At 48.1% G+C, this 26,587-nt stretch overlaps 1 protein-coding gene across 11 annotated transcripts in view; it reads left to right on the forward strand.

Annotated features, from left to right (window-relative positions):
- The first annotated feature begins 4,138 nt into the window (after positions 1 to 4,138).
- LOC121433523 (kinesin-like protein KIF1A) overlaps positions 4,139 to 26,587 on the forward strand; it is an 87,520-nt gene continuing 65,071 nt past the window's right edge. For all 11 annotated transcript variants that reach the window (XM_041631975.1, XM_041631976.1, XM_041631977.1 and 8 more), the window contains exons 1-2: positions 4,139 to 4,284; positions 24,739 to 24,903. In XM_041631975.1, the coding sequence (XP_041487909.1) occupies positions 24,798 to 24,903 (106 nt within the window). In that variant the 5' untranslated portion in view covers positions 4,139 to 4,284; positions 24,739 to 24,797. The remainder of the gene's footprint in view (positions 4,285 to 24,738; positions 24,904 to 26,587) is intronic.

Genomic DNA, 26,587 nt, shown 5'->3' on the forward strand with positions numbered 1-26,587 from the left:
GGGAAGAGACCAAGGTGATGCCCAGAAAGTGAACACGGAGAACATGCATCCTCTGAAGGTGCGGGAGTCCTGTACTCTGTACCTGGACGGCCCAGACAAACACCTGACCCCGGTAGCACTGTGGGGAGAGGGCATGGATCTCTAGAAGGTGGAGCCTAGTGGGAAACCCTTAAGACAGTGGGATTAACACTTTGCTCCAACACGCGGATCTGCATCCTTCACCAGAGGGCCAAGGCTCAGGAGTCAGTCCCCCATAACTGGGCCTGGGACCTCCAGAGTTGTCCGCTAACAGTGAATTTTTTTCCTTCTATAAGTCCATTGTTTAAATATTTTATTTTTAATTTTTAGTTTTTTTTCGAGGCAGGATTTCTCTGTGTAGCTTTGGAACCTGTCCTAGAACTCACTCCAAAGATCAGGCTGGTCTCTAATTCACAGAGATTCACCTGCCTCTACCTCCCAGTGCTGGGATTAAAAGTGTGTGCCACCCCCACCTGATGTAGGAAGTCCGTCTGTATATGTTATTTACTGGTTAATGAATAAAGAAGCTGCGTTAACCTGTGATAGGGCAGAGTAGAGCTAGGTGGGAAACCTAAACTGAATGCTGGGAGAAAGAAGGTGGAATCAGTGAGAAGCTGTGTAGCTACCAGAGGAGACAGATGCCCCTGTGGAGCCTGCTGGAAACTTGGTGATGAGATTAATAGAGATGGGTTGATTTAAGATGTGTTAGCTAGAAATATGCATAAGCTAATAGGCCATGTAATATTGTAATTAATAGAGTTTCTAGGTGATTGTTTTGGGTCTGGGCGGTCGGGAAATGAACAACCACCCAGCAAATATTTTATTATAGTAACAAACAAGCACACAAAACAGACTTGTTGGGGCTGGAGAAGTGGCTAAGCCGTTAACACTTGTTGCTCTTGCAGAGAACCTGGGTTCCCAGCAGCCACACTGGGTGGCTCACAATGGCCTGTAATCTCCGGGGAATCCGATGCCCTCCTCTGGCCTCTTAAGTCACCTGCACAAATAGGTACATACACTCAAATATACATATAATTTTTAAAGAATAATTTAAACTGGGATATGGGATAAATCAAAATGAGTCTTAAGTTTGAAGCCATTTCCATGAAATAAAAGTAATAATAATTCAGTAGAAGAAAACTCAGATTAGTCAGTGAGAAAAAGTAGAACACCACTGAATTAATGGACATTTTCAATATGGTGTTAAAACCGGGTTTTTGATAAAAGTGATTATTACAGTGAATTAGGTTAGAATTAAAGATAGAAACAAAGCAGACTTAAAAGTTCCAAAAATTGACTGGGCAGTGGTGGCACATGTCTTTAACCCCAGCACTTGGGAGGTAGAGGCAGGTGGATCTCTGTGAATTTGAGACCAGCCTGGTCTACAGAGTGAGTTCTAGGACAACTAAGGTTTCATAGAGAAACTCTGTCTCAAAAAATATCAAAGCCCCAGACAAACAAATGACAGCAACAACAAACTACCAGGGTCTGAAGCGGCTCAGTTGTTAAGAGCATTGACTGCGTAGAGAGAACCAGGCTTCAGTTCTCAGTACCCACATGGAAGCTTGCAGCCCTCTGAAACTCCAGTCCTAGGTGATCCAATGTCCCCTTTTGTCTCCTTGGGCTCCTGAGTTCATATGATGCACACACAAACATACATTTACTTCTGGCCAGAACTTTGACCAAACATACTTTGTAATGTAATGAGGTTTAATTGGAAGGTGGTAACAAAAGATTACAAACACTTCTGGAAAGTAAAATTATTCGAGAGGTCATTAGGGAGACGAACTTTTAGATCAGAATGATCATAAAAACAGGATCCAATTTGTTATGTCAGTCCAAGGCAGGACTTTAGAAGTTCTGTAGCTTTAAATAGAACTGAAATCTTAGAACACTGAAGGCTTAGAGGGAGCTACAAACAGAATCTAAAGACCCATGAAGGGAATAACAGGTGAGGACAGGAATAAGTAAAATAAAGGGGAAACCGTGAAGATTCACAAAACTAAAGCTGGACTTCTGACAATATTTAAAAACATTGAAAAGAGGAAACGGGCCTGGGGAAATGGCCCAATGGGCGTTTGCTTTGAAGGCACGAGGAACCAGAGTTCAGATCCCCAGGGCCTGTGTCAATACTGGGTAGGTGTGGTAGACCATCTGCAATGGCATTGCTTGGGAGATGGAGGCAGGAATATCTGCATAGAGTTGGATAGATAGATTTGCCAAATCGGCAAGCTCAGGGTTTGCTTGAGAGACCTTGCCTCAATAGTAAGGTGGGAGGCCAAGAAAGAGACACAGTGTCAGCCTCTGGCTGCTACATGCATGTGCACACATACAATGTACTTGCACACACATGTGGTCTCACTCATAAATGCATACCACATACCACACACCCAAATGGAAGAAATATATATATATGGAAAAAAAGAGATCCAGAAACCAACAGTGTGGTGGTCAGTCTTCAAGTTGGCTGGATTTAACATCACCAATAGACACAATGCGGACTTTGTCAGTGAGGTGTTTCCAGAAAGGCTTAATTGAGGGGAGAAAACCCCTAAATGTGGGCAGCACCATCTCATGGGCTGTGGTCCCGAACTGAGGAAAACAGAGAACGTTAATCCGTCCCAGCAGTCATCTCTCTCTGCTTCCCGACTGTGGACACGATGTGACTGTGGACTCACGGTGACCGTGGACACCATGTGACCGGCTGCCTTAGGCTCCTGGTCACGTCCTCCCAGGAGAACATCTTCCCACTGTGATGAACAGTATACCTTCTTAAACCTCATGTTAGCAACTCAAAAACTCAAAGAAATGAATGCTTAGAAAAAGCTCAGTTGCCTGGAGAGCTGTAGACTTTGCGGGGATTAACAAGCGAAAACTGAGTCGTCATCACCATGACTTTCTGGTCCTGACTTCCTTGAAGATCAACTGCCTATTAGCCATATTGTCTACAGTTGTCCAGTATCTTATTTGGGTAATACTGGAGAACAAGAAGGGGAGTGGGAAGCTTTCCCCTGGCTTTTGAGGGGCCTGGTGGGAGTGGGGGTAGTATCTACCAGAAGATGGAGGGTCTGGGCCCAGGCTACCAACCGGGATCTTGCAAACTAAGGTGGAGCACCGCCTCCCTCAGGTTGCTGTGGATTAAATGGCTAACAATTTACAGAGCCCAGCAACTGCCGGGGAGCAGGGGATGTTGCCGGCAGGGGCTCTTTGGCCAGGAAGCCTGGAGCCCTAGTTTCATGGTCGTATGACGTCATCTCACCCACCACCGCAGTGCGGGGAGTCTTGGTGGGTGAGCTGACCAGAGGCCCTGTCAGAGTTACTCAATCCTGGGCTGCGGTTGGCCCCATGTGCATCAAGCTGCCAGTCAACCCCGACTGAAATAGGAAAACAGAGGCGAGTCCTTGAAGGCCGGGTTTGCCGTTGAAGATCTAGGGAAGCATGCGGGTTGAGGTCCAGGGAATTCAGACCGAAGTGATAGTGTGTGATGACAGCCTATGACCCATGGAATAGGGAGTCAAGGATGGAGGTCTCCACCCGAGGGAAGGAGATGCGGGTCAGTCCGCCGCCTGTGGCGTCATCCTATTAGCAGCACACCCTGCAATGCTCTGACTTCCCTCTGGTGATCTGGCCCAGGCACCAGAAGCGATTTTAAGACTCACCTGTTAATTCTCTGGAGTCCAGAACCCTAGCCCGCCCTACATACCTTCTTTAGGGAAAGAAGCACCCCAACCCCACACCCAGTGGGTTCTTTTCTTGTCCCTCTACGAGGCACCTGTGATGATGTTCCCGGGCCCAGCAGGTGGATGTTTTACAGTTTTTATGATTTCAATTGAAAACAGTAAGGAGTCTGCAGGCAGGTTCCGCTGGGCGCTACCGAGCCCCTCTCTGAGAGTGAAAGGCAGTGCTGAGCTAGGGGCTGCTGCATCCGAATCCGGGCGTCTGTCCCCCACCCCTCACTGGTGATGTCACAGCCCAGCCTCAGTCCCAGCCCCCTCCCGCTCCAACCTCATCTCTTCTGCGGCCGCTACGCCCGTCCCTCTCCCCGCGCGCGACAAACCAGCTGGCGGCTGAGGCTCGGACGCAGCGCGCAGCCAACCAGCGCATCGGGAGGGGCTCGGGGAGGGCCGGGCCGGGGGGCACTGAGCTCGTCACGCGGCGCCACCGTCACAGCACCAGGAGCAGCCAGCAAGCAGCATTAGTTCCAGGCTCGGGGACCCTCGCCGATGCCGATGCCCATGAGGGGCCGCCGCCAGTGACGCCTGAGAGGTAAGGCTACCGCCCGCCGGCTTGTCACCATCCTCATTCATCCTCCGCGTTCATCATCCTGCACCTGTCTGTAGCATCCGGCACCCACACTAAGTGTGCATCGGGTGGTGGATTCCGGGCCGACGCCAATGTCCTTGTCGCAGCCCGAAGCGCGGGCTTAGAGCTGTGGCTTCCCTTCCCCCGACCTTCCTCCGCCTCTTCGAAGAACAAAGAGGCGAATTCAGGGGTGTTGGTGCTCCCTGAGAAGCTTTTCAAGGCCCTCAGAAAAGACTCCTTTGCTGTCGCGCGATCCTTGGCCCATGTGGGCGGAGGTCGCCAGCGAGAGGGACCAGCAGATTTATTCAGACTCCTTTCCCCCTGTATTCCTGCACTGCAGAGAGGCTACCCAGAGGGATGCGACGGATCTGCGGGGGAGGGGAGGCAGAGAAGAGGGGAGGGGAGTAGGGATCAGGATAAGGCTGCGGGGCGTCCGGACCGGGCGCGGCTGTAGATCTAGGCCCTAGGGGAAGGTGCGCGGGGCAGCCGCTCTGGTCCCCGGTGGATGGGGGAGGGCAGATGCTGGCGGCGACAGCAAAACAGGCGGGCGGGAGGGCGGGGCGGGGGATGCGGCGCCACGGCCAGGCCACCGGCTTAATGTGCACTTGGTGACTGCCCATCACTCCTATTGCTCCCGATGCCCCTCCCTCCAGAGACCCCATTTCCCTTCCAGAAAGACAGCGCGGGAGGAACCACCCGTAGACACGCCTAGAGGCTACTAAGCCGGCGCCCCAGTAACAGGTGTGGCCCCCGGCTGGAGGAAGGGGGCCGAGGGACGCGTCGTCTGGGCTAGTAGAGGTCCCCAGGCGTCTGGCATTGGTTGACTCTAGGAACATTGCCAGGGAAGACCCTCGCACTCCCTCGTTAAGCCACTCCTTGCTCCTACTGCTTCCTAGGGGAAGGCCACCGCCCTCTGCTCCCGAAGGGGCAGGGACCGCATTTGGGCTGAGAGGGAGAGGAAGGGTCTGAGGTGCAGTGAGGTGCAGGTTGATGGGGGCCGCAGGCGAGGGAGGGGGAGGGGAGAGAGGGATTGCCAAGTCATGGGGCCTGCTGGGCGCCGGCGCGACGTCGCCCGGGCGCGGACCCGATGCGCGCCCACGTCCCCAGGAATGGGGACTTTTCCCCAGAGGCCAGAATACCCGTCCCCCAGAGGCTAGCCTACCTAAAAGGGGACCGCATTGCTGGGATTAAAGCCCTGCTAGGGTAAGCGGATTGGGTCACGCGGCTGCGGGAGGAGGAGGAGGTGCGGAGAGTTCCTGCTGCGTTCAGGGCTGGTGCTAGTCCAATCCCGGGGACCCACAGACTCAGCGCAGGCTCCTGCGGAAGACACGGTCACACCGAGCTGGCCGAAGGCGGCTGTCAGAGCAACGTGCCAAGCGCCTCTGTCTAAGGAGGCAGCGCGGGCTGCAGGGAAGCTGTGAGGTTCGGGGGCTGGGGACGCACCTGCGGCGGCCATTTTGCAGGTGTGGCTGGCCACCTGCCCTGGTCAGGCTGTGAGGAGCGGGTGGGCAGGGCACGTGCGGGGCACCAGCATGAGGGGTGCTGCAGGGTCCAAGGTAGACCTCAAGTCGGCTCTAGCTCTGCACAAATCTGGTCCCCTGGAGGTTCCTTGCTTTTGGTGGGTGGAGTCAACATTCAAGTCTTCTCTGGCAGAGGGCTGTGTCCTCTGGGTGTGAAGCCTGGGAGGGCCCAGTTTCCAAGGCAGGGATCCCAACTAGTTGCTTCCTCCTGTAGTGAGGATGGATCTGAAGGACAGGTTGTCCTTCTTGGTTTGTGGGCCACGAGTCAGAGAGACTGCCTTAGGAGGTCCCTGTGTGGGAGCTTGCCTTATGACCGTGGGGGCTCCTCCACTGGGCACCGCTTGGGCTGGATGCCTCTCTTGCCATGCCCCCTGATGCCCTACTCAGATGGAGCATGGAGCCTGCAGACTGCACTAGCCTCAGACAGGTGGAGGTCTGGGCTCTCCGCAAAGCCAAAACTGATGAATGGCTGAGCAGTATCCAGGTCCAGGCCAGTGGGGTGAGGGGGGTGTCTCAGGATCCAGCCTGTTCTGTGCCCAGTTTTCTGTCTCTTAGGCTGATTGTGTGCTCTGCGAATGTTGGGCAATACTCCTATGGGCTTTGTGCTGGGTTTGGGGGGGGGGGCAGCAAAGACAGGGTAGCGGGTGAATCTGACCGGCCGCAGCAAAAGATTATTCAAGGAGGATCATTCTGCACAAAAAACGGTACCCTGGCCAAGCCTTTGGGCAGAGCTCATCTCTCCAAGAACGGGAATGGGACTCAGTGGAGAGTGACGGGCCTGGGTCACTGAGCTGGCAAACGAACATGTGATTTGTGGTGTGCAGAGGTCCCACGTGTTCCCTATGGGCAAAACCAGGGCTCTTAGGCCCAAGGACAGAGCTTCCCACGGTCATCAGCAGGAGCAGTGAGAGACTCCCTAGGCCCTCCTGATGTCGTAGTGTTTGTTGCTCTACACCTGAGCCCAGCCAGGGTCCTGGATCCACACTTGACCGCTGACTGCCCCTCCCCCCAGGTCTTGGTGACTCAAGGTTGGCTGAGCCAGGCCTGCCATGGTGAAGGTGGGGACATCGCAGGGCTCGAAGATTCAGTTGAGGCCAGCAGCAAAGGCCCTCCTGACTCTTCCGAGTGCCTACCCCAGTCCTGCCCGCTGGCACTAAGTTCTTGAGTTTGCCCTCAGCAAAGCCTAAATTTATACCCTACGTTCAATCTAATCCTGGGTGTGGCATGGGCAGGCCAAGACATCCAGATGGCCTGGAGGTCCCCCTGTGTGCCATCTCTTGCTCGGATTTCAGGACTCACATCTACCTACCTGGGTATCCTTCTTAGCCCCCGCCCAAGGCCAGGAACCGGCAGCAGTGGCAGCCCTGGTCCTAGAAGCAGGTGGGGGACTAGAATCAGGGACACTAAGTAGCTGTGTATCCCTTGCTCAGATTGGCAGTGTCCTTCAGTGCTGGTTCCCACTGACCCCTCATCCTGGCTTGAGCTGGAAATAGGTAAGGAAGGCAACTGTGGCCAATCTAAGGGTCTCTGGCAGAAGAGACAGGGTAGGAGTTCTGGCATCCATGTAGGACTTCCTGGGTACCACTAACTTTACACTGGGACAGACCAGAGATCAGCTCAAGGGGAGGGGCCGCAGGAGCAGTCAGGGTCATCAAGACCCTGAGGGTTTTATCTTCTCCACATTTACCTCCTGTGGCTGGGGCCGGGGCCACACACACCAGATACAAACACACTATGGCATGTTCACATATGTACACATCTGCACAGGTCACACTCGTGCACACATGCACGTGTGTAGACATACATACATTCAGCATCCCTGGGTCCCTGCTTTCGTTTTGACTCTTCTCTGAATCGTCCTCTTCCGGGCCCTAGATCTTCCTGAAAGGCCTCTTTGGTACCGCCTCCTTCAGAAAGTTTGCTGTAGGTCACCAGCATGAAGGGAGGCTGTAGGCTTGGGGCTGGGAAGAAAACAGAGGACATTTATTTGACATAAACAGCACTGTGTCATTGTGTGAATTCCATGATCTGATACTCTCAGATACTCTCAGATACTCCTCAGTGAGGAGGTGGTAGCATGCCCATTACTCAGATGCAGACACTGAGGCTCCTGAGAAGTCATGCTTGATTTTTCCAGTCTCCAACAATTGCTGCTCTTTTAGTTCCTTCTGCCTGCCTCTCACCCCTCCCATCTGTCTTTCCGTTTTCTCTTATATCCCTATTCCTTGTCCCTTTCAGGGGGCAGCATAGTGTCACCTCCTACCCCTCAGTAAGACTCAGTGAGTACCATCTTTGATCACCAAAGCCCAGGGTAAGCAGCTGCTACACTGTCCACTGGACTGGGGTAGTCTTAGGTCTGCGAATTTTTGAGGCTGTCTGGGGAAGACATCCTTCCCTTTGGGTGTAACTCTAGCGGTCACCCAGCCCCTGGCTGTCCCTATGGTCCCCTCTCCTTGAGCTGGCCTCTGGGGATGATGATGCCCAGGAACATGCTAGAGGGGTGCCCAGACTTCCCACATCTACTCACCTTCCCGGGGACCTCAGCTGCCTGTCCCATCTGTTACCCGTTCAAAGTAAGAGAGTAAGAGACCTGGCCAGTGGGCACCTTTCTGAGGCTGCTTCCCTGGGGGTGGGGACTCAGCTGCTTCTTGTGATTGCCTCTCACTTTCTGGCTGCTTCTTGGTCTAGAGTCACTGTGGCTGCAGGTCCCAGCACGGGACAGGGCATGGAGGAGCATGGAGACACATTGGCCTGGATTTTTGCTGCCTGTGCCTTACTTCTGTGCTTCCGCAGGGTTTCCTTTTTTTAAAAAAAAAAAAAATATATATATATATACATATACATATATTTTAAATTTAATTTTATGTGTATGTTGTTTGCATGTAAGTCTGTACATGCATGCATGGTACCTCAGGAAGCCAGAAGAGGGTGTCCCTGGAACTGGAGTTATAGACGATGGTGAGTCACCGTGTGGGTGCTAGGAATTGAACCCAGGTCCTCTGGAAGAGCAGCCAGCACTCTTAATCACTGAACCAGCTCTACAGCCCTGGCAAGACTTTCTTGATTAGGTTTTCATTTTCTTTTCTCTAGACCTCAGATTCCTTCCTTCCTTCCTTCCTTCCTTCCTCCCTCCCTCCCTCCTCCCCCCTTCCTTCCTTCCCTCCCTCCCCCCTTCTTCCTTTTTAAAGTTGAATGGCTTTCTTTTGTCTCCAGGGTTCCGCAGCTCTGCTGAGTCCCCTCTTTCCTGACACCACAGGCCTGGGAGCCACCTCCCTCTGGCTGACGTTGGCTACTGCCTCCCATTAATTGAGTCTCTGATTCTGCCCCCCCCCCCCCCCCCGGCTGTCTGTTTATGCTTTTCTCTCTTGCTTTGCTGGGGCGCATCCTCTCAAGATTTAATGAAAATGACGCATGACTCTGAGCGAGCCTGTGAGGGGCTCTGCTCCATCCTCACCCCCTGCTGAGTCATTTCCTCTGAACTTGGGAGGCTATGACATCACAGGCCTGGGCATCCCTGTGCCTTCACCTGTAACTCTTCTTCTTGAATCTTCGTTTTCCACGGGAATCTACCATACATTTGGATAGGTCTCAGTGGGTGTTTGTTTTTAATGATGCCTGTGGGCCATTTGGATGGAGGATCAGGTCCCTCATTTGTAGGTTCACAGTCCTCCCACCTTTTCTCTCCTTTCTTCCTCTAATTCCCATGTTGCTGCTTTTCTCCCCCACATTCATCTCCTTGTCTTTTCTGCTTCGCGGACGATTCTTAGAGTTCGTTTTCCAGTTCTTGGTCTGAATCCTGCGTACTCCCTTTCCCATGTTTCGCCTCTAACACCTTACCTGCTTTAACTGCTTCTGTCTCAGAGCACCCTGCTCTCGTTGCTGAGTTTGGTCTGCTTGTTCTGTCTGTGGCCAGTTTCCTGCAGCTTTACCCCAGCTCCCCATTTTGCTCATCCGCGGGACTCAGAGACCCAGGAGTCCTCTCGTTGGTACATGCAGGACTTGGGAGGCCCAGCGTCAGAGGATACGTGCAATCCATCTGCTTTCTCTGAGCGAGACCCTGACTGGAGTAAGGACCCTTTGCAGGCTGGTCCAGGGGATGGGGTGGCTGCTGCCAAGTTACCTACTCAGTACCAGAGTTTTGGTCTCTGCCTCTGCCCTGAAGGTTGTGCTCTTTACTATTTGTGGGGGAAAAAGAAAGCAGTCAGCCGCCTACTGATGGTCCCAGTAGTTACTGATTCTGAGGCGGATGGTAACAGTGGGTGTTGGGCAAAGTTTCCGATTTAGCCCTATGCCTCACACCCGCCTTCCTCAGGATTCTTTGGGTACCCTGGGAAGCCCTGGGAAGAGTACCACACAAGCAGCCACGGCACCACTGAAGCCATCCAGGTCCTTTATTCTCACCATTGGGGTGACTCTGCTGTGCCCTTTCTCTCGTTGTCTTAGTGTGACTGGCAGGTGTGATGATTGGTTGAGGGCTCCCTCCATACACTGTGGGAGTCACGGGTGTGAACTGGCTTTGAATTGTGTTAAGAAGAAAACCCGTTCCAGATGTCTTCCCCCCCCCCCTCGTATTAAGGAAGAAAAACCTGGCGATGCCATGTTCTTCAGTGTCCCTGGCATGGTTGTGCATACACGGATCAGCCCACTGACCTATCTGAAAAGTAGACAGATCCCTAGGTAAAGGCTGCTCGGTTGCCAGGGAGGCCCTCGTGGGTTCTCTGTAGAGTCTCATCCTTCCTTGGTGGCCAAGAGCACCTGCTGCTCATGCCTAGCCCACGTATTTGTCTGCCTTCTGCATGTGTCTTGATCTGAGTTCTGTAGCTTTCATGAAATACCTGGGACCGTGTAACTCATGAAACATATGGTCTTATTTGGCCCCTAGTCAAAGAGCGCGGTGCCTGCCTTTGCTTAGCTATGGTGAAGGACTTATACCGTATCCGACAGCCAAAACTATCCCATTTAAGACAGAACAGGTGTACCAGAGGGTTTGATTTTATATTGAAGTCACTCCTGTGATGAGCCATTAAACCATGAATCCACAAATGGTCCATTTCTTCATCCTAAAGATGTTGTTAGCACACGACTCCGGGGATTAGGTTAGATCCATGGCTGCATTCTCAGGCATTGCATCATGGCTGTCTCCTACCCATGTCCACAGGGATTTGACATTTCCTTGCCTTCGCTGTGCACAGTCCTGTCCCATGTTGACGCAGAAGCCTGAAATATACAGATGCATCCTGGCCCATGCCTCCCTCAGACACCGATAGCAAGCAATGTCTCCGATGCCCCAACATGGGTCCTGTCCCCTGGCTCAGGAGCCCCCAGGACAGCCTAGTTTCCTTTTGTCTGTGTCAATGCCATGCTCCACATTAGCCATCCCTTCCATAGTGCACAATGACCCATTCTCCTGGCCTCTGAGAGAATTCGCCACCCCCCACCCCCTCTGGAGTATGGTGTGATGACGATGTTATCTTAGCTACCCTTTCTTAAACATATTTTAAGAGTTTTTGTATGTGTGTGTGTGTGCATGTGTGTGTGAAGGTGTTGTGCCCATGTTTGCACATGCAGAGAGGATGCAGAGGCCAGGGGAGGACTTTGAGTGTCCGGCTCTAAAGTCTCCACCAAGACTCTATCAAGACAAGAGTTTCTCACCGACTCTGGCTCACCGTTGGTTTAGCTAGGCTGGTTGACCAGCAAGCCCCTGTGACACTTTTGTCTCTGTAACCTGCCTCCTCAATCCCTGCTTGGGTTACAGGTGTGCCTGGCTTCTTACATAGATGTTGGAAATATGGACTCAAGCTGTTATAATAATAAACCTTACAACATTTACAACGTAGAAACTGCTTAGTTTTGCAAATTTCCATTTAATATTTTTAGGTCATGGTTGCTCCCAGGTAGCTGAATCCAAATGTGTTAGCTGTTTTTATAACAAACATCTAAGAGAATCACCTTACAAAGGGGAAGGTTTTGTGAGGCTCACAATTTGGTTCCAGGGTTGCATGACCTCATCGCTTTGGGCCTGTGTGGAGACATCACCATAGGAGTTCACTGTGAATTAAGCCAGTTTTTACCTCATGTTTAGGAGAGAGGAAGAGAGGCTAGGGTCCCTCTATTCCTGTCAAGAATCTCCCCAGTGAACTGGAAGACCCCCCCCCCATTCCTTTTCTAAAGGTCACATCACCTCCCAGCAGTGTAAGCAGGGATCACAGGGACTGAATGTGGGAAGTCCGGATCCAATTCGTAGCCCTGGGAACAGTGAATCCATGGTCTGTTTCCCTTCAGACTTGGCACTGGCATCCCTAGTATCTTGTTCTCCCACACACATTTTTAGAAGCAAGTTGCCAAGTTTAATAAAAGAGATTAAGCTATCACTTGAAATTACACTGATGTTTTAGATCGATTTACATAAAAGTCAGCATTTTTGAGATTTTTGTTTTTCATGAAAGGTCATAGCTCAGGTTGGGGAGGTAGCTCAGCTGGTAAAGCTGGTGTCAGGCAAACATGAGGACTTGAATTCTAATTCTATCCCCAGCACCATTGGGAAGTGGGCAGTTCTCTTGCTTGCAATCCAGGTGCTGGGGACATGGGGCAGGAAGGCTCCTGGGGCGTGCTGGCCAGCCAGTTTAGCTGAATGGGTGAGCTCCAGGTTCAGTGAGAGACCCTACCTCAAAGAATAAGGTGGAAGGAAACACCTAATGTAGACCTCAGCCCTCCCACTCACCTACAGGCTTCATGCACACAGACATGCGCACACACTACGTATGCACTAAAATAAACAGGAAAAGGTCAGAGTTCTTTATTTAGATCTTGGTAAAGTTTAAAGCCTTTCTTCATGAAAATTTTATAAACTCCTTAGTGATGATCTTTAGGTATTTCGTAATTTGGTTATTATTTTAAATGGTATCATACAATGTTTCTAATTCTCTGACCTGGTATACATCAACACATAGATTTCCAAAGTGCCAAAACCTTGCACTTATTCATGATTTATGGGAAATAAATTGGCATCTATGTAAATGAACAAACAGAGTGGGTGGTAACCTCTCCCTCCCTCCTTCCTTCCCTCCCTCCCTCTTTCCCTCCCTCCCTTCCTCCCTCTCCCCCTCCCCACACCCCACCCTTTGTTTATTGTTTTTCCTGTCTTACTGTGTGGTTGGAACCTCTGTAACAGTTAAGCAGAAGTGGTGGCAGGCATTCTGGGATGGTCCTAAATTTTTTATAAATGGAACATTTTTTCTCCAAGTCACTGACAAGTATGACGTTTGGGTGGGTTTCAGCGATGTCTTCTGGGATTTAAAAGTCATTATTTTTTTCAAATATCACTCAGAGATTTACATATGTGGGTTGGGAAGACAACTGATTTTTTACTGTTATTTGTTTTGTTTTTTAATATCTGTTGAGGATGTCTATATTCCATTTCCCAGCTGTGTAATGAGTCACAGTGACAGATGTCCCTGTTGTACTTTACACCAATATTTCAGGAGCTCCATGTTTTTTGTTTCCTAATTAAATTTTTAAAATGACATTTATTTGCTTTTTATTGCATGCGTGTTTGTGAACTTGAGAGCCATGACCACGCCTGTGGCGGCCAGAGGCCAACCTGTGTTAGCTGGTTCTCTCCTCCCGTCAGGTATTGCTTGTGACTGACGTCAGACACGAGGCTTAGTGGCCAGCACCTCGATCCTCTGAGCCACCGTGGGAGCTCCAGTGCCAACTCTTCTGGGCTCTTGCGTCTATGTTCATTAGTGAGATCCATCTATAATGTCCATTTTTCTAATTCTCCTTCACCAATTTGTCACCAAAGTTTTGCTAGCTTCAGTGAATAAATTGGAAATATAGACTTCCTTTCTGCATCCTTCTCTCTCGCCCACTTTCTATCAAGATCTATATAAAATTTAAATTATTATTTTTAAAATGTCTAGTGGACCTCATTTATAAAGTGCTTCTAGTTTGTTGTCTAGTTTGTTGATTTTTTTTATCTTATTTACTTTAGTTCTTTCCTTGAGGTGGAGTCTTGCTCTGCTGCCCAGGTAGGGATCAAAATCCTGGCCTCAAATGACTCCCACCTCAGTCCCTTTAGTGCTCGCGCCTGGCTTGTGGGTGAATTAATGTAGAAAAATGAGTGTTTCTGTTGGCTGGCTTTTCTCGAGTTCCAGGTTTTCCTGCTTCTCAGCACATCTGGAATTAATTTCTTGGACACCAGGTGTGGTTTTCCCACTCTGGTCCGAGTCACAGGTTTTACCTCTAGAGCGCACTGGGTATTGCTCTGGCAGCTCTCTGGAGGGGCGGCTTTGTCAGTAAAAAGCCCATGAAGCTTTTCCAGGGTAGATCTAGAGTAGATTTCCTGCAGGGAAGTGTGTTGAGTTACCTAGTTACAACAGGATTCTTTGGTATCTCCACAGAATTCCTGGGATGGAGAAGACTCTTGTTTCCTGACTGATTGGATCACAGATACCTCTTTAAAAAAAACAAAAAACAAGGGGCTGGAGAGATGGCTCAGAGGTTAAGAGCACTGACTGCTCTTCCGGAGGTCCTGAGTTCAATTCCCAGCAACCATATGGTGGCTCACAACCATCTGTACTGAGATCTGGCGCCCTCCTCTGGCGTGCGGGCATACATCGAGGCAAAATGTTGTATACATAATAAATAAATAAATCTTTAAAAAAAAAAAAAACAAAAAACAAAAACAAAAAACTTTTTTTTCATTTATTTTACATACCAACCACAGTTTCCTCTCCTCAACGTCCTGCCCCACTTTCCATGTACCCCCGCCCCTTCCACTTCTCCATCTTTGTTCAGAAAGGGTTTGAGCAAATCGTGCCTTCAGTGGTACTCTGTCCACAAACCCCTCTTTAGTCGGTGTAACCTTTGGAGATTGTTTAGCCTGGAATGCTCTGTCCATTTGTCTCTGGATCGCATGGCCATAGACTGACGCTCTGCAAACCTCAGGGGCATCATTGGCAAATACCCGGAGCTATGAGCAGTCTCTTCCCTCCCAGAATTATCCAGTTTTCCCCACCTACCCAAACCCTGAGAGTTGAGTCTGGCCCTTGTGACTCCGTGCTGGTTGGAAGAGAAGCCCTGTTAAGGTTGCTGATAGTATTTTCGTTATTGTTTACGAAGAATTTCTGTAGCTCCATTGTGACTCCTTTGGTGTATCCTTTATTTAAAAATTTATTTTTAAAATTTCTAAATGTGTGAGTTAGGTTTTTTTTTTTTTTTTGATTTTTCGAGACAGGGTTTCTTCGTAGCTTTTGGTTCCTGTCCTGGAACTAGCTCTTGTAGACCAGGCTGGCCTCGAACTCACAGAGATCCGCCTGCCTCTGCCCCCCGAGTGCTGGGATTAAAGGCGTGTGCCACCACAGTCTGGCCCATGTAAAAATTTTAAAGCTTGCTTTCTTTCTTTCTTTCTTTTTGGGGGGGGGGTTTCGAGACAGAGTTTCTCTGTAGCTTTGGTGCCCGTCCCAGAACTAGCTCTTGTAGACCAGGCTGGCCTCGAACTCCCAGAGATCCGCCTGCCTCTGCCTCCCGAGTACTGGGATTAAAGGCATGCGCCACCACCGTCCGGCTAAAGCTTTCTTTCTATAGTAAAACAGTGGGCTTACCCTGTCAGTCCTCAATATTTTAAGCATTGTACGGAGAGGCAGTTAAGGTATTTAACCTTTGTGTTGTGTTTATTTCAGTGCCTTGCTTTTGAGATTCATTCATTCATACTCTCTATTCTGAAATTAAAAGACAGTAAACTAAAGAAAAGAACTGGGCTTTCCATGAGGACAAGGAACAGGCAAGAACACAGAACAACCAAATCAGTACTGTTGTGTGATGTTTTACTCTTTTGGCTTGTAGGGGCACCCAGCTCTTTCCCCCCTCGGCTTTTACCTTTCTTACTTCTGTATATCTTACTTTCACTTTTACTCTGTGGCTGGCTGTGTGGCTGGCCCCTAGCGTTCTCTCTCCTCCATTTCTTGCTCCTCTTCTTCCAGATTTCTCCTTCTGTTTATTCTCTGTCTGCCAGCCCCACCTATCCTTGCTCCTGCCTTGTTATTGGCCATTCAGATCATTATTAGACCCTCAGGTGTTTTAGACAGGCAAAGCACCACAGTTCAGAGTTAAACAAATGCAGCATAAATGTAAGTCACACACTTTAAAATAATATTCCCCAACATTTCCCCTCTTTTCTTTCTAAACAAAAATGAAAAGTTTTAACTTTAACATAGTAAGACTGTATACAATAAAAACAATTATCAAAAAAGATTACATTCACAGTGTACTGAATTCCAATTCATTTGTATCTGATAAATTTAAAGAAACTGCTCCATAATCTATCCTATTTTAGTAAATCTAAATATTTATATCTAACTAATTTTCTATCATATCTAAGGAAAACTACAACTATAACTATCTAGTCTTCAACTCCATCAAAGATGCCAGAAGGATATAATATTATTTAAGTAAACAAAAACTGCATTGCAAACGACTTCCAAAATCTCTAGAAATGACAGAGACATCTGACTGCCTGGATAGTCACCCAAAGTTCCTTTGCAGTGTTGGGGCATGCATCTTTCGCCTATAGGCCCATAGTTTCTAGCAGACTTTTCAATGAAGCAGGAAATTTGAAAGACTGTCCTGCCGACATTGGCAGTTTGCCAGTCACTTTCCTCTGTGTCCTGCAGAAGGTCTGGCAGTTTCTTCTGTGAAGCAGGAACTGTGAAGGACCATCCTTCCTTGTTTTTGGCAAAGTTCAATGGTCACTTTCCTGTGGATCATGCAGGTCCAGTTTATGCAACATACTGTCAAGCAGTCCAGGCAAGAACAACTTCTTGCCCAAATGGCTAGCCTTGCCACATTGAAAGCAAACTCCATAAGAATTTTCTCCAATTACCATGATCTCTGAAGTAAATTGGTATTGCCAGGAGCAGATGTGTCTCATTTTCATGAGAATCCCTAAATTAACAAAACATTTTTAATAGGTCTTTGAAGTGTTTGAAGACAATTTATCTATCTAAAAATATATCTCTGTATGATCTAGAAAACATACCTAACATATCTACAAATTTGATTGCTATAAATGACTAACCACTAACCTGTGTTTCCTCATTATTCTAAGTAGTTCATAATGAGAGCTTTCAAAAACTAAAACTTCATCTTACATTTCCAAATGAACTGCATAGGCCCAATACCTCAAACCAAAAAAAACCATATATACAATAAGTGGTAACAAAAAACTTTGAATTGGTATCAATATACAAAAATCCTTTAAACAAGTTTAGAAACATATACAGTGTTTTGCAACAAAAATGATCTTAAATTTGTATCAATATACAAAAGTCATTTAAACAAGTAAAAACATATATACATTGTAACAAAATTGATTTTGAATTTGTATCAGTATACCAAAATCCATGCCAATGCAAAAGTATCTGAGATTAATAGTTGTATTTTTTAATTTTTTTTTTTTGAGACAGGGCTTTTCTGCAGCTTTGGAGCCTGTCCTGGCACTTGCTCTTATAGACCAGACTGGCCTTGAACTCACAGAGATTTGCCTGCCTCTGCCTTCCGAGTACTGGGATTAAAGGTGTATGCCACCACTGCCCGGCTAATAGTTGTCTTTTTAATCCTATATTCCCTAAATATAACAAATATCCATGATTCACCACATAATCCAAAGCCTTTCACATCCCAACTCTTGGGAATGTGAACATTGTTTTCTCTAGACTGCTTCCTGCTGAATGTGGACTAAGACATCCTGGGGGTCCCCGAGAAAAATTTGAGTTGATGTCCAAATCCTGGGAAGACCATTTGTAACCTTTTTTGATAGATATCACCTGTCAAGGTTCAGGAGATCTCCCTTGATCAAACCAGATCCAAATCAACCTGGAATGAATTCATAGACTCTTGTTTCCTGTGGAAACAAAAGCAACCTTCCTGAGCACTAGAATGGCAATACTTGCCTGCAGCAGGCATTTCTTCTTTTTTTTTTTTAACTTCATTTTTTAATTCTTAGTTAGCATGAAAAAGGCTGTTTAAGTGCTCTGCTGTACAGCAGGTTTTTTTTTTTTTAAAGGAGCTGTTTTATTTTTTTTTTTTTCAGCTTTCTCAGGCCCTACATGGAAATACAGGCCCACGCTGGTATGCTACAATATTGTTGTTGGTTTTTCTCTCTTTATACTCTTTGAGGGACCACCACCCAGCTCCCAAATAAAACACATGGAGGCTTATTCTTAGTTATGAATACCCAGCCTTAGCTTGGCTTGTTTCTTGCCAGCTTTTTAAAAACTGTCCCAACTACCTTTTCCTTCCTTTATTTTACCTTTCTTACTTCTGTATATCTTACTTTCACTTTTACTCTGTGGCTGGCTGTATGGCTGGCCCCTAGCGTTCTCTCTCCTCCTTTTCTTGCTCCTTCTCTTCCAGATTGCTCCTTCTATTTATCCTCTCTGTCTGCCAGCCTCTCCTAGCCTTCTCCTGCCTTGCTATTGGCCGTTCACCTCTTTATTAGGATCATCAGGTGTTTTAGACGGGCAAAGAACCACAGCTTCAGAGTTAAACAAATGTAACACAAACAAAAGTCACACACCTTAACATAATATTCCCCAACACAGTACACAGTGATAGTGAGAAAACTATCACTAGGAAAAAAAATCCTTAAAAATTAAAAAAAAAGAATGAAAAAATTCTTGATAAAAATAGAAGCAAAACTCTTCAGCAAAATATCCATCTCTATAGAGCCAAACCCAACAGCACTGGAAAGAATCGGGTGACATCCTTTGTAGAGATGCAGGGATGGTTAGATACACGTAAGTCACTGAAACCAGGCACCGTCAACATAACGAAAGACAAAATGTTGTCTCAACAGACAAAGCAAGGCAGTTGATAAAATTCAACATCCTTTCATTTAAAAAAAAATGAACAAATTAGATGCATAATGAATGTAACAACACGATAAAGATCTTTAATAATGAGCTTGCAACTTGACTACATTCGACCAGAAAACAGTGGGTCTTGTTTAAGCTCTAGACAAGGCCTGTCTTTACCACTTTCCTTTTTTTATATATTTATTTTAGGTGTTTGAATATTTTGCCTGCTTGTACGCATGTGCGCCCTGTGCACACACGGTGCTCGCAGAGGTCAGAAAAGGGCATTGGATCCCCCTGGAATTGGGGTTATGGATGGTTGTGAACCACTGTGTGGTGTTGGGACCTGAACCTCTGCAAGAGCAGCAAGTGCTCTCAACCCCTGAGCCATCTCTCTAGACCTCCCCTCCGCCTCATCTTCATCCATTTGCAATGTAATGCTGGGGAAAAAATTCTACCACGACAATTGCAAAACTCTGATGAAAGAAACTGAAGAGGACACGGTATCAACATCCCTGAACCCACACCTGCCCACCCCCCAACATGCACACACCAGAACAATCACTATTGTTAAAATTACCATATTTTCCAAAGACATTTAAGGTCAGTGTAATTCCAATCTAAGAGTCAGTGACAGCTGGAGGGGTGGGACATGCCCAAGTCCCAGCTTTGGGAAGTGGAGGCAAGAGGACCAGGAGGATACTGCTCAAGGTCGCTGGAGGGGTGGGACATGCCCAAGTCCCAGCTTTGGGAAGTGGAGGCAAGAGGACCAGGAGGATACTGCTCAAGGTCGCTGGAGGGGTGGGACATGCCCAAGTCCCAGCTTTGGGAAGTGGAGGCAAGAGGACCAGGAGGATACTGCTCAAGGTCGCTGGAGGGGTGGGACATGCCCAAGTCCCAGCATTGGCAAGTGGAGGCAAGAGGACCAGGTCATTTTCAGCTATGGGGCAAGTTTGAGAACAGCATGGGTTACAAGAGACCCTTCTTCAAAAACAAACCCGCCAATGATATTCTTCAAAGAACTAGAAAAAATAGTACTTATTTACATGAGGCCATAATTAACCCCAAATCGGCAAGGCTATCTTGAGCAGAGAGAACAAAGCAGAAGTGATTATACTGTCTGAATTCAAAACGTACTGCATATCTGTTGTCATCAAAACATCATGACAGTGACATAAACACAGACACACAGACAAATGGAACAGAACAGAGAGCTAGACGTGCGACCCGCACCTATAGCCAGCTGCTTTCTGATATAGCCAGTGTACGAATGCATACTGGACTGAGAAAGAATACGGGTGCACGCTTTTAATCCCAACATTTGGGAGGCAGAGGTAGGTGATCTCACATAGTGAGTTCCAGGACAGCCAGGGCTATGTAGAGGGACCCTTTCTTAAACAAACAAACAAACAAACCAAAACAACAAAAGGAACACACACACTGGGAAAAGGACAGTCTTGCATAGTGGTGCTCAGACAATCATCAGCTGTCCACGTGCCGATGGGGCTAGACCCCGCCTCACACTTGGTATAAACAACTCCAAACAGGTCAAGGACATGAGCTTTGAAGTGTGAAAGTACCAGATGGCATAGGAGGAATGTTTCTGGACAATTGTAATCAGCAAGGAGTTCTCAGAGAAGAAAGACCCCAAAATACAGGAAGCAAAAGTAATGATAGGTAGATGGATTAGTTGCTATATAGCAAGAGCAATCAGGAACCCCAACTGACAGAGCGGGCAGCAGCAAGTGGTTCTGTCGGCAGCCGCTTCCGAGGCTCGTGGCCATGCTACGTGTCTCATTTCCGTGGTCTCTGGACTGCTTTAGAACAGCAGTAATTCATTTCTTGCCATTTCGGAGGCCAGAAGGCTGTATTGAGGTGTGCTCAGTGTCTGACGAAGGCCCCCTTTGGCACCATCTTTGCTGTGTCCTCACATGGACGATGGAGCCTGGGTTCTCTCTCAGGTCTCCTTCCTAAGTGAGCTAGGCCACCCTGGAGGTCTCCCCCTCTTGACTCAGTTGCTTAGCAGACATTCCAACACTTTGGAGGTTAGAATCTGAGAGCGACGTTCAGACTCCGCGTCCCTCCACAACCTGAGCTCTCATCTCTGTCTTTTGGATTTCTACTGCACTCGTTCTATCTGCTTCCGTATTGCTGCTTGCCCTGTTCATCCACGATTCTATTCAGTGTCTTCACCTGCATTTTGTTGTTGTTGTTTATTTGGGAATTTTTCTTTTCAGTTTGAGAATTTCCTTTCGATGCATTATAGTTTCTAGTCCTGGGACTGGAGAGATGGATCTGAAGTTAGAGCATTTGCTCTTATGCAGGACCTGGGTGCCATTCACAGCATCTCTTCCCTGTGTGTGTTTGTGTGTGTGTTGAAGTTAGAGCATTTGCTCTTATGCAGGACCTGGGTGCCGTTCACAGCATGTGTGTGTGTGTGTGTGTGTGTGTGTGTGTGTGTGTGTATTCATCTATATATAACTCCAGGTTCAGGGCATCTGATACCCTCTTCTGGCCTCCTGGGCTCCAGGCAAAACACTCATGCACATAGGATAAAAATTTTTTTGAATTTCAAACAAAAATACGAATCTTCTGGTAAAATTCTCCCCTTCGCTGAAGTCCTCTGTCCTTTGTCCTGTGTTTTGAAAGTCCATGTTGATAATTCCTAGGTCTGTATCGTGTGTAGTTTTATTTTCCCCTGTTTGAATTTTTGATTTTCCCCTTCTTGTCCCTTTATAACCTGCAACATTTATTCAGACTATTTAAAAATATTTATGTGTATAAGTGTTTTGTCTGCACATATGTATGTATGTGCACCATATGCATGCCTGGAGCCCTTGAAGGACAGCAGAAGATAGCACTGGATCCCCTGGAACTGGTCACGAGCTACCATGTGGGTGCTGGGAACTGAGCGTAGATCCTCTGTGAGAGCAGTAAGCTTTTTTAACTGCTGAGCTGTTTCTCCAGCCTCAAGCCTTGTAACTTTTGATATAAGGGCTCACGCTACCAACTGAGATGCCATCCAAACCCTGACACTGCTGTGCCCCAATTGCAGGTGATTCACCTCCCCTACAAGCTTCAGTCACAATCAGTTGAGGCCAGGCTGTGGCAGGGTTCATCAATGTGGCCTCGTCGACTGGGCTTTGCTGTGCATCTCTGGAGTTCCAAGAATGGCCTACGTGACCCCCGCAGTTTGTAGTGCTTGCTTACCGCTGTGGAAATTTCCTTTGACTCTCAGAGGCTCTTGGCTTGGGCTCTGAAATTCTCTACCTGGGATTCAGAACTTGCCAGATGTCTTCCAGGGAGAGCTGCCTGTGTGTCCACCTTGGCATCCCACTTCCTTATCGTGGCCCCCTGTTTGTTTCTCCACCACAGCTCTGCAGGTTTTTCTGTCACTCAGCAACAGCTCTCTGCCTGGAAAGACTCCAGTCTCTCAGCCTCTCACCCCGTGTCCAGAATGCAAATTGGGCTGGGAGCCAGCACTGTTTAGTGTTTTCTGTTCCTGCACCCTTCTCACCCCCTGCCCTAGAATCTTGGCCTGGTACTCTAGCTGCTTCAGTAACTCTGAATCCTTGGAAAATCGAACATTTTATCTGCACCAGCTGCCCACCTGCATGCAGGACTGCTTTGCCGGCTTTCTGAAGCGGCATTTTTGTTTTTCTCCAGGGAATAGACCTGTGTGTTTGTGCTTCCAAAAAGAAAGTTCCAGCTTATGATTCAAAGAGGCCAGTTGTTCAATGCTGACCTTAATTTATTTTTCACTGTCTGTGTGTGAGTGTTTTGCCTGCGTGTATGTCTGTGTACCACATGTGTGCAGTGTCTACGAAGACCAGAAGAGGATATCAGAACAACAAATGCTTGTGAGCTGCTGTGTGGATTCTGGGACTCAAACCTGGGTTCTCTGAAAGAGTAGCCAGTATTCTCAACTGCTGCCCTAGTGCTGAGCTTGTAAAACATTACTATTTTCATAAATACACAACACAATATGTATATATACACATATGTATGCATGTATGTATATATGTATGTATGTGCATATATAGTAATATGTGTGTGTGTGTGTGTGTCAGTCTGTGGATATAATCTGTCTTTTCCACAGAACCTCCCATGTGGGTGCAGTTCTGCCTAGCTTTAATTGCCAAGTTGACATAGCCTTGAGTCATCCGAGAGAAAAATCTGAATTGGGGAATTGCCTGAATCAGATTGGCCTGTGAGCACGCCTATAAGGAGCTGCCTTGGTTATTAATTGATGTAGGAGGGCCCAGCCCACTGTGGGCAGCACCATCCCTAGGCAGGTGGCCCTGGGCTGTATAGGAAAGCTAGCTGGATATGAATCCACAAATGAGCCATCAAGTGTGTTCCTCCACAGTGTCTGCTTCAGGTTCCTGCCCCGACTTCCCTCAGCAATGGATTGTGACCTGGAAGTCTCAGTCAAATAAATCCTTTCCTCCCTGTGTTGCTTTTGGTCTGTATTATCCCAGAAACAGAAATAAAACTAGACCAGATGCCATTCCAGCCTTGAAATGAGCACAGCTTATAGTGTATGCCGGGGCTGGGGGGAGGTGTGTGGCTGTTCTTTGTCCTCATTTCCCAAAGATTTTTATCTTGCCAGATTTCACTGAAAATCCTGTGGAAATATCTGGGTGACAGGAATTGAGCATCTGCACAGCTAAATTTGGGGAGCAGGAGAAGCTTACCACGTCGTGTATCTCAAACATGTTCTCCCTTGCTAATGACTTACTATTTCGGTCGCAGGGTATACCACCTTAAAGGGCGTGAGGTGTGCTGCTGCACAATACTGCCTAGGACTCCTGTCCTAGCGACTTCGTGGGCTTGCCTGCACCCCACTCTCATCCCTGGCTAGGATCTCAACACAAACACGCTTCACCTGTCCTTCTTGGGTGGCCACTCGTGGATTTGGGAAAGGTGGCACCTGCTCTCGGAGTGGCTGGCACTACGCCTTGGAGCTGAGGGGCTGCCATGAAGGCGTGAATCCAGTCCCCGCCAGTTTCTGTTCCCATCAGCCGTAGGGCGGTCTGTCCCTCTCCGGCAGCCTCTGGAAGAGCTGTTTCCCCGAGGGAAGCCATCACGCCCCAGCTTCAGCCTGTGTGTAGGCTCATCACTCTCACCCTGCTCTCTGGCACACCCATAAGCCAATGCCCAGGGGTGAATCACACAGCTGGTGACCCTTGCCCAAGGAGCCCTGTAGGTGTGAGGGTTACCAATTTCTTCTTCTTTTTAATTCAGTTAAAAGATTTCTCATACAATATACTTGGGTTATATTAATTTTTGTTTGTTTGTTTTCGGACACAAGGTTTTTCTATATAACAGTCCTGGCTGTCCTAGAACTCACTCTGTAGACCAGGCTGGCCTTGAACTCACAGAGATCCACCTGCCTCTGCCTCTGAGTGTTGGGATTAAAGGCAGGCGTGTGCCACCAGCACCTAGCTTGGGTTATATTTGTTCTCCTTCCAAAGTTCCTCCTACCTCTTTCCCCATCTCTACCCGCTCAACTTCATATTCTTTTCTTAGAAACAAAACAGCACAAAATGAAAATAAGAAAAAAACATACACCCCCTCACCCCACCCAGGACACACACAAGAAAACAAAAACAAAACAAACTAATAACGCAGCATCTGTTCTATGTTGGTCAACTATTCCTGAGTATACTGCCCTGGGGTGTGGTTGATAGACCCATTGTTGGCTCATGCTCAAAATCTGTACAGTCTCAACCCAGACAAATCCTAGCACTGAGGAAAGGAAGTGGACACAAAGTCCCATCCCTCACCAAGAAGCCATTTGCAAATCATAGCTGCTGGGAGAAGGGAGCCAGTTTTCTTGGCTGGAGGGCTCCTTACACTCAGCCTAGCTCTGTGCTATTAAAATCAGTTACCTGCTCCCACTTCTGTGTCCTGTCCATTGGTCACCACACTGTGTCATTGGGGTGGTCGAAGTGGGCGGAGAAGTCCTGTGGGTACGGCCAGGTACCCTTGTACTGCCTCTTTGAACACTGCTCCTAATTTGTGTCTTCTCCCCATTCCAGGTGACTCTGCCCTCTCTGGGGCAACTGCAGCTGCTGAATTACCAACAAACTCCACAGAAATGGCCGGGGCCTCTGTGAAGGTGGCGGTCCGTGTCCGCCCCTTCAATTCCCGGGAAATGAGCCGCGACTCCAAGTGCATCATCCAGATGTCAGGGAGCACCACAAGTGAGTACTGGCCATGATGGCTACCAACAACTGCTGGTCACATGCGACCGTGGGACCATGCCTACTAGCCAGATTTAAGAGCCAACCTAGCCTGCATTCAAGAGCCCTGAGCCTTCCTCAGCCACATGACGTGTGGGGGCCGAGGGCTCCCAGGGAACAGATGAGCACAAATGATGGAAGCCAGACATTCAACCCCAAGGCATGTGCAGGGGCTTCCTCTCCACGCAGGGGACCATCTTTTATGATCTCTCCAAATGTCTGGCTGGACTTGTGGCCACACTGCTGTCACTTGGTCTCCCTGCTATCCGTGTCCCTGTGTTCGGGTTGGTTGTTTGATAGAGTCTCAGATTGTATCTTCTTCTTTTGTTGTTGTTGTTTATTTTCCATCTCCTCCCCTCCTCCCATTTCCCTCCCCCTCTCTCTCCAGTTCAAAGAGCAATCATGGTTTTCTGCCCTGTGGGAAATCCAAGGTCCTTCCCCCTCCATCCAGGTCTAGGAAGGTGAGCATCCAAACAGACTAGGCTTCCACAAAGCCAGTATATGCAGTAGGATCAAAACATGGTGCCATTGTCCTTGGCTTCTCAGTCAGCCCTCCTTGTCCGCTGCGTTCAGAGAGTCCGGTTTGATCACATGCTCCATCAGTCCCAGTCCAGCTTGCTTTGGTGAGCTCCCATTAGATCAGCCCCACTGTCTCAGTGGGTGGGTGCACCCCTCGCAGTCCTGACTTCCTTGCTCATGTTTCCTCCTTCTGCTCTTCATATGGACCTTGGAAGGTCAGTCCAGTGCTCCATTGTGGGTCTCTGTCTCTATCACCATCCATCGCCAGATGAAGGTTCTATGGTGATATGCAAGATATTCATCAGTATGGCTATAGGATAGGGCCATTTCAGGCTCCCTGGATTACTAGTCACACTATAGCCCAGGCTACCCTTGAACTCTTTTTTTTTAAATTTATTTATTTATTAAAGATTTCTGCCTCCTCCCCGCCACCGCCTCCCATTTTCCTCCCCCTCCCCCAATCAAGTCCCCCTCCCTCGTCAGCCCAAAGAGCAATCAGGGTTCCCTGCCCTGTGGGAAGTCCAAAAACCACCCACCTCCATCCAGGTCTAGTAAGGTGAGCATCCAAACTGCCTAGGCTCCCACAAAGCCAGTACGTGCAGTAGGATCAAAAACCCATTGCCATTGTTCTTGAGTTCTCAGTAGTCCTCATTGTCCGCTATGTTCAGTGAGTCTGGTTTTTATCCCAGGCTTTTTCAGACCCAGGCCAGCTGGCCTTGGTGAGTTCCCGATAGAACATCCCCATTGTCTCAGTGTGTGGGTGCACCCCTCACGGTCCTGAGTTCCTTGTTCGTGTTCTTTCTCCTTCTGCTCCTGATTTGGACCTTGAGATTTTAGTCCGGTGTTCCAATGTGGGTCTCTGTCTCTGTCTCCTTTCCTCGCCTGATGAAGGTTAATATTTAGGAGGATGCCTATATGTTATTGTTTGGGTTCTCCTTCTTATTTAGTTTCTTTAGGATCACTAATTATAGGCTCAATGTCCTTTATTTATGGCTAGAAACCAAATATGAGTGAGTACATCCCATGTTCCTCTTTTTGGGTCTGTCTTACCTCACTCAGGATAGTGTTTTCTATTTCCATCCATTTGCATGCTCTTTCCTCAGTCTCACAGCCTGGCCTGAGACAC

This window comes from Microtus oregoni, unplaced genomic scaffold (assembly GCF_018167655.1).
Source record: "Microtus oregoni isolate MIOR12 unplaced genomic scaffold, Mior012 000038F_ref0000394, whole genome shotgun sequence".
NCBI classification, from domain to species: Eukaryota; Metazoa; Chordata; class Mammalia; order Rodentia; family Cricetidae; genus Microtus; species Microtus oregoni.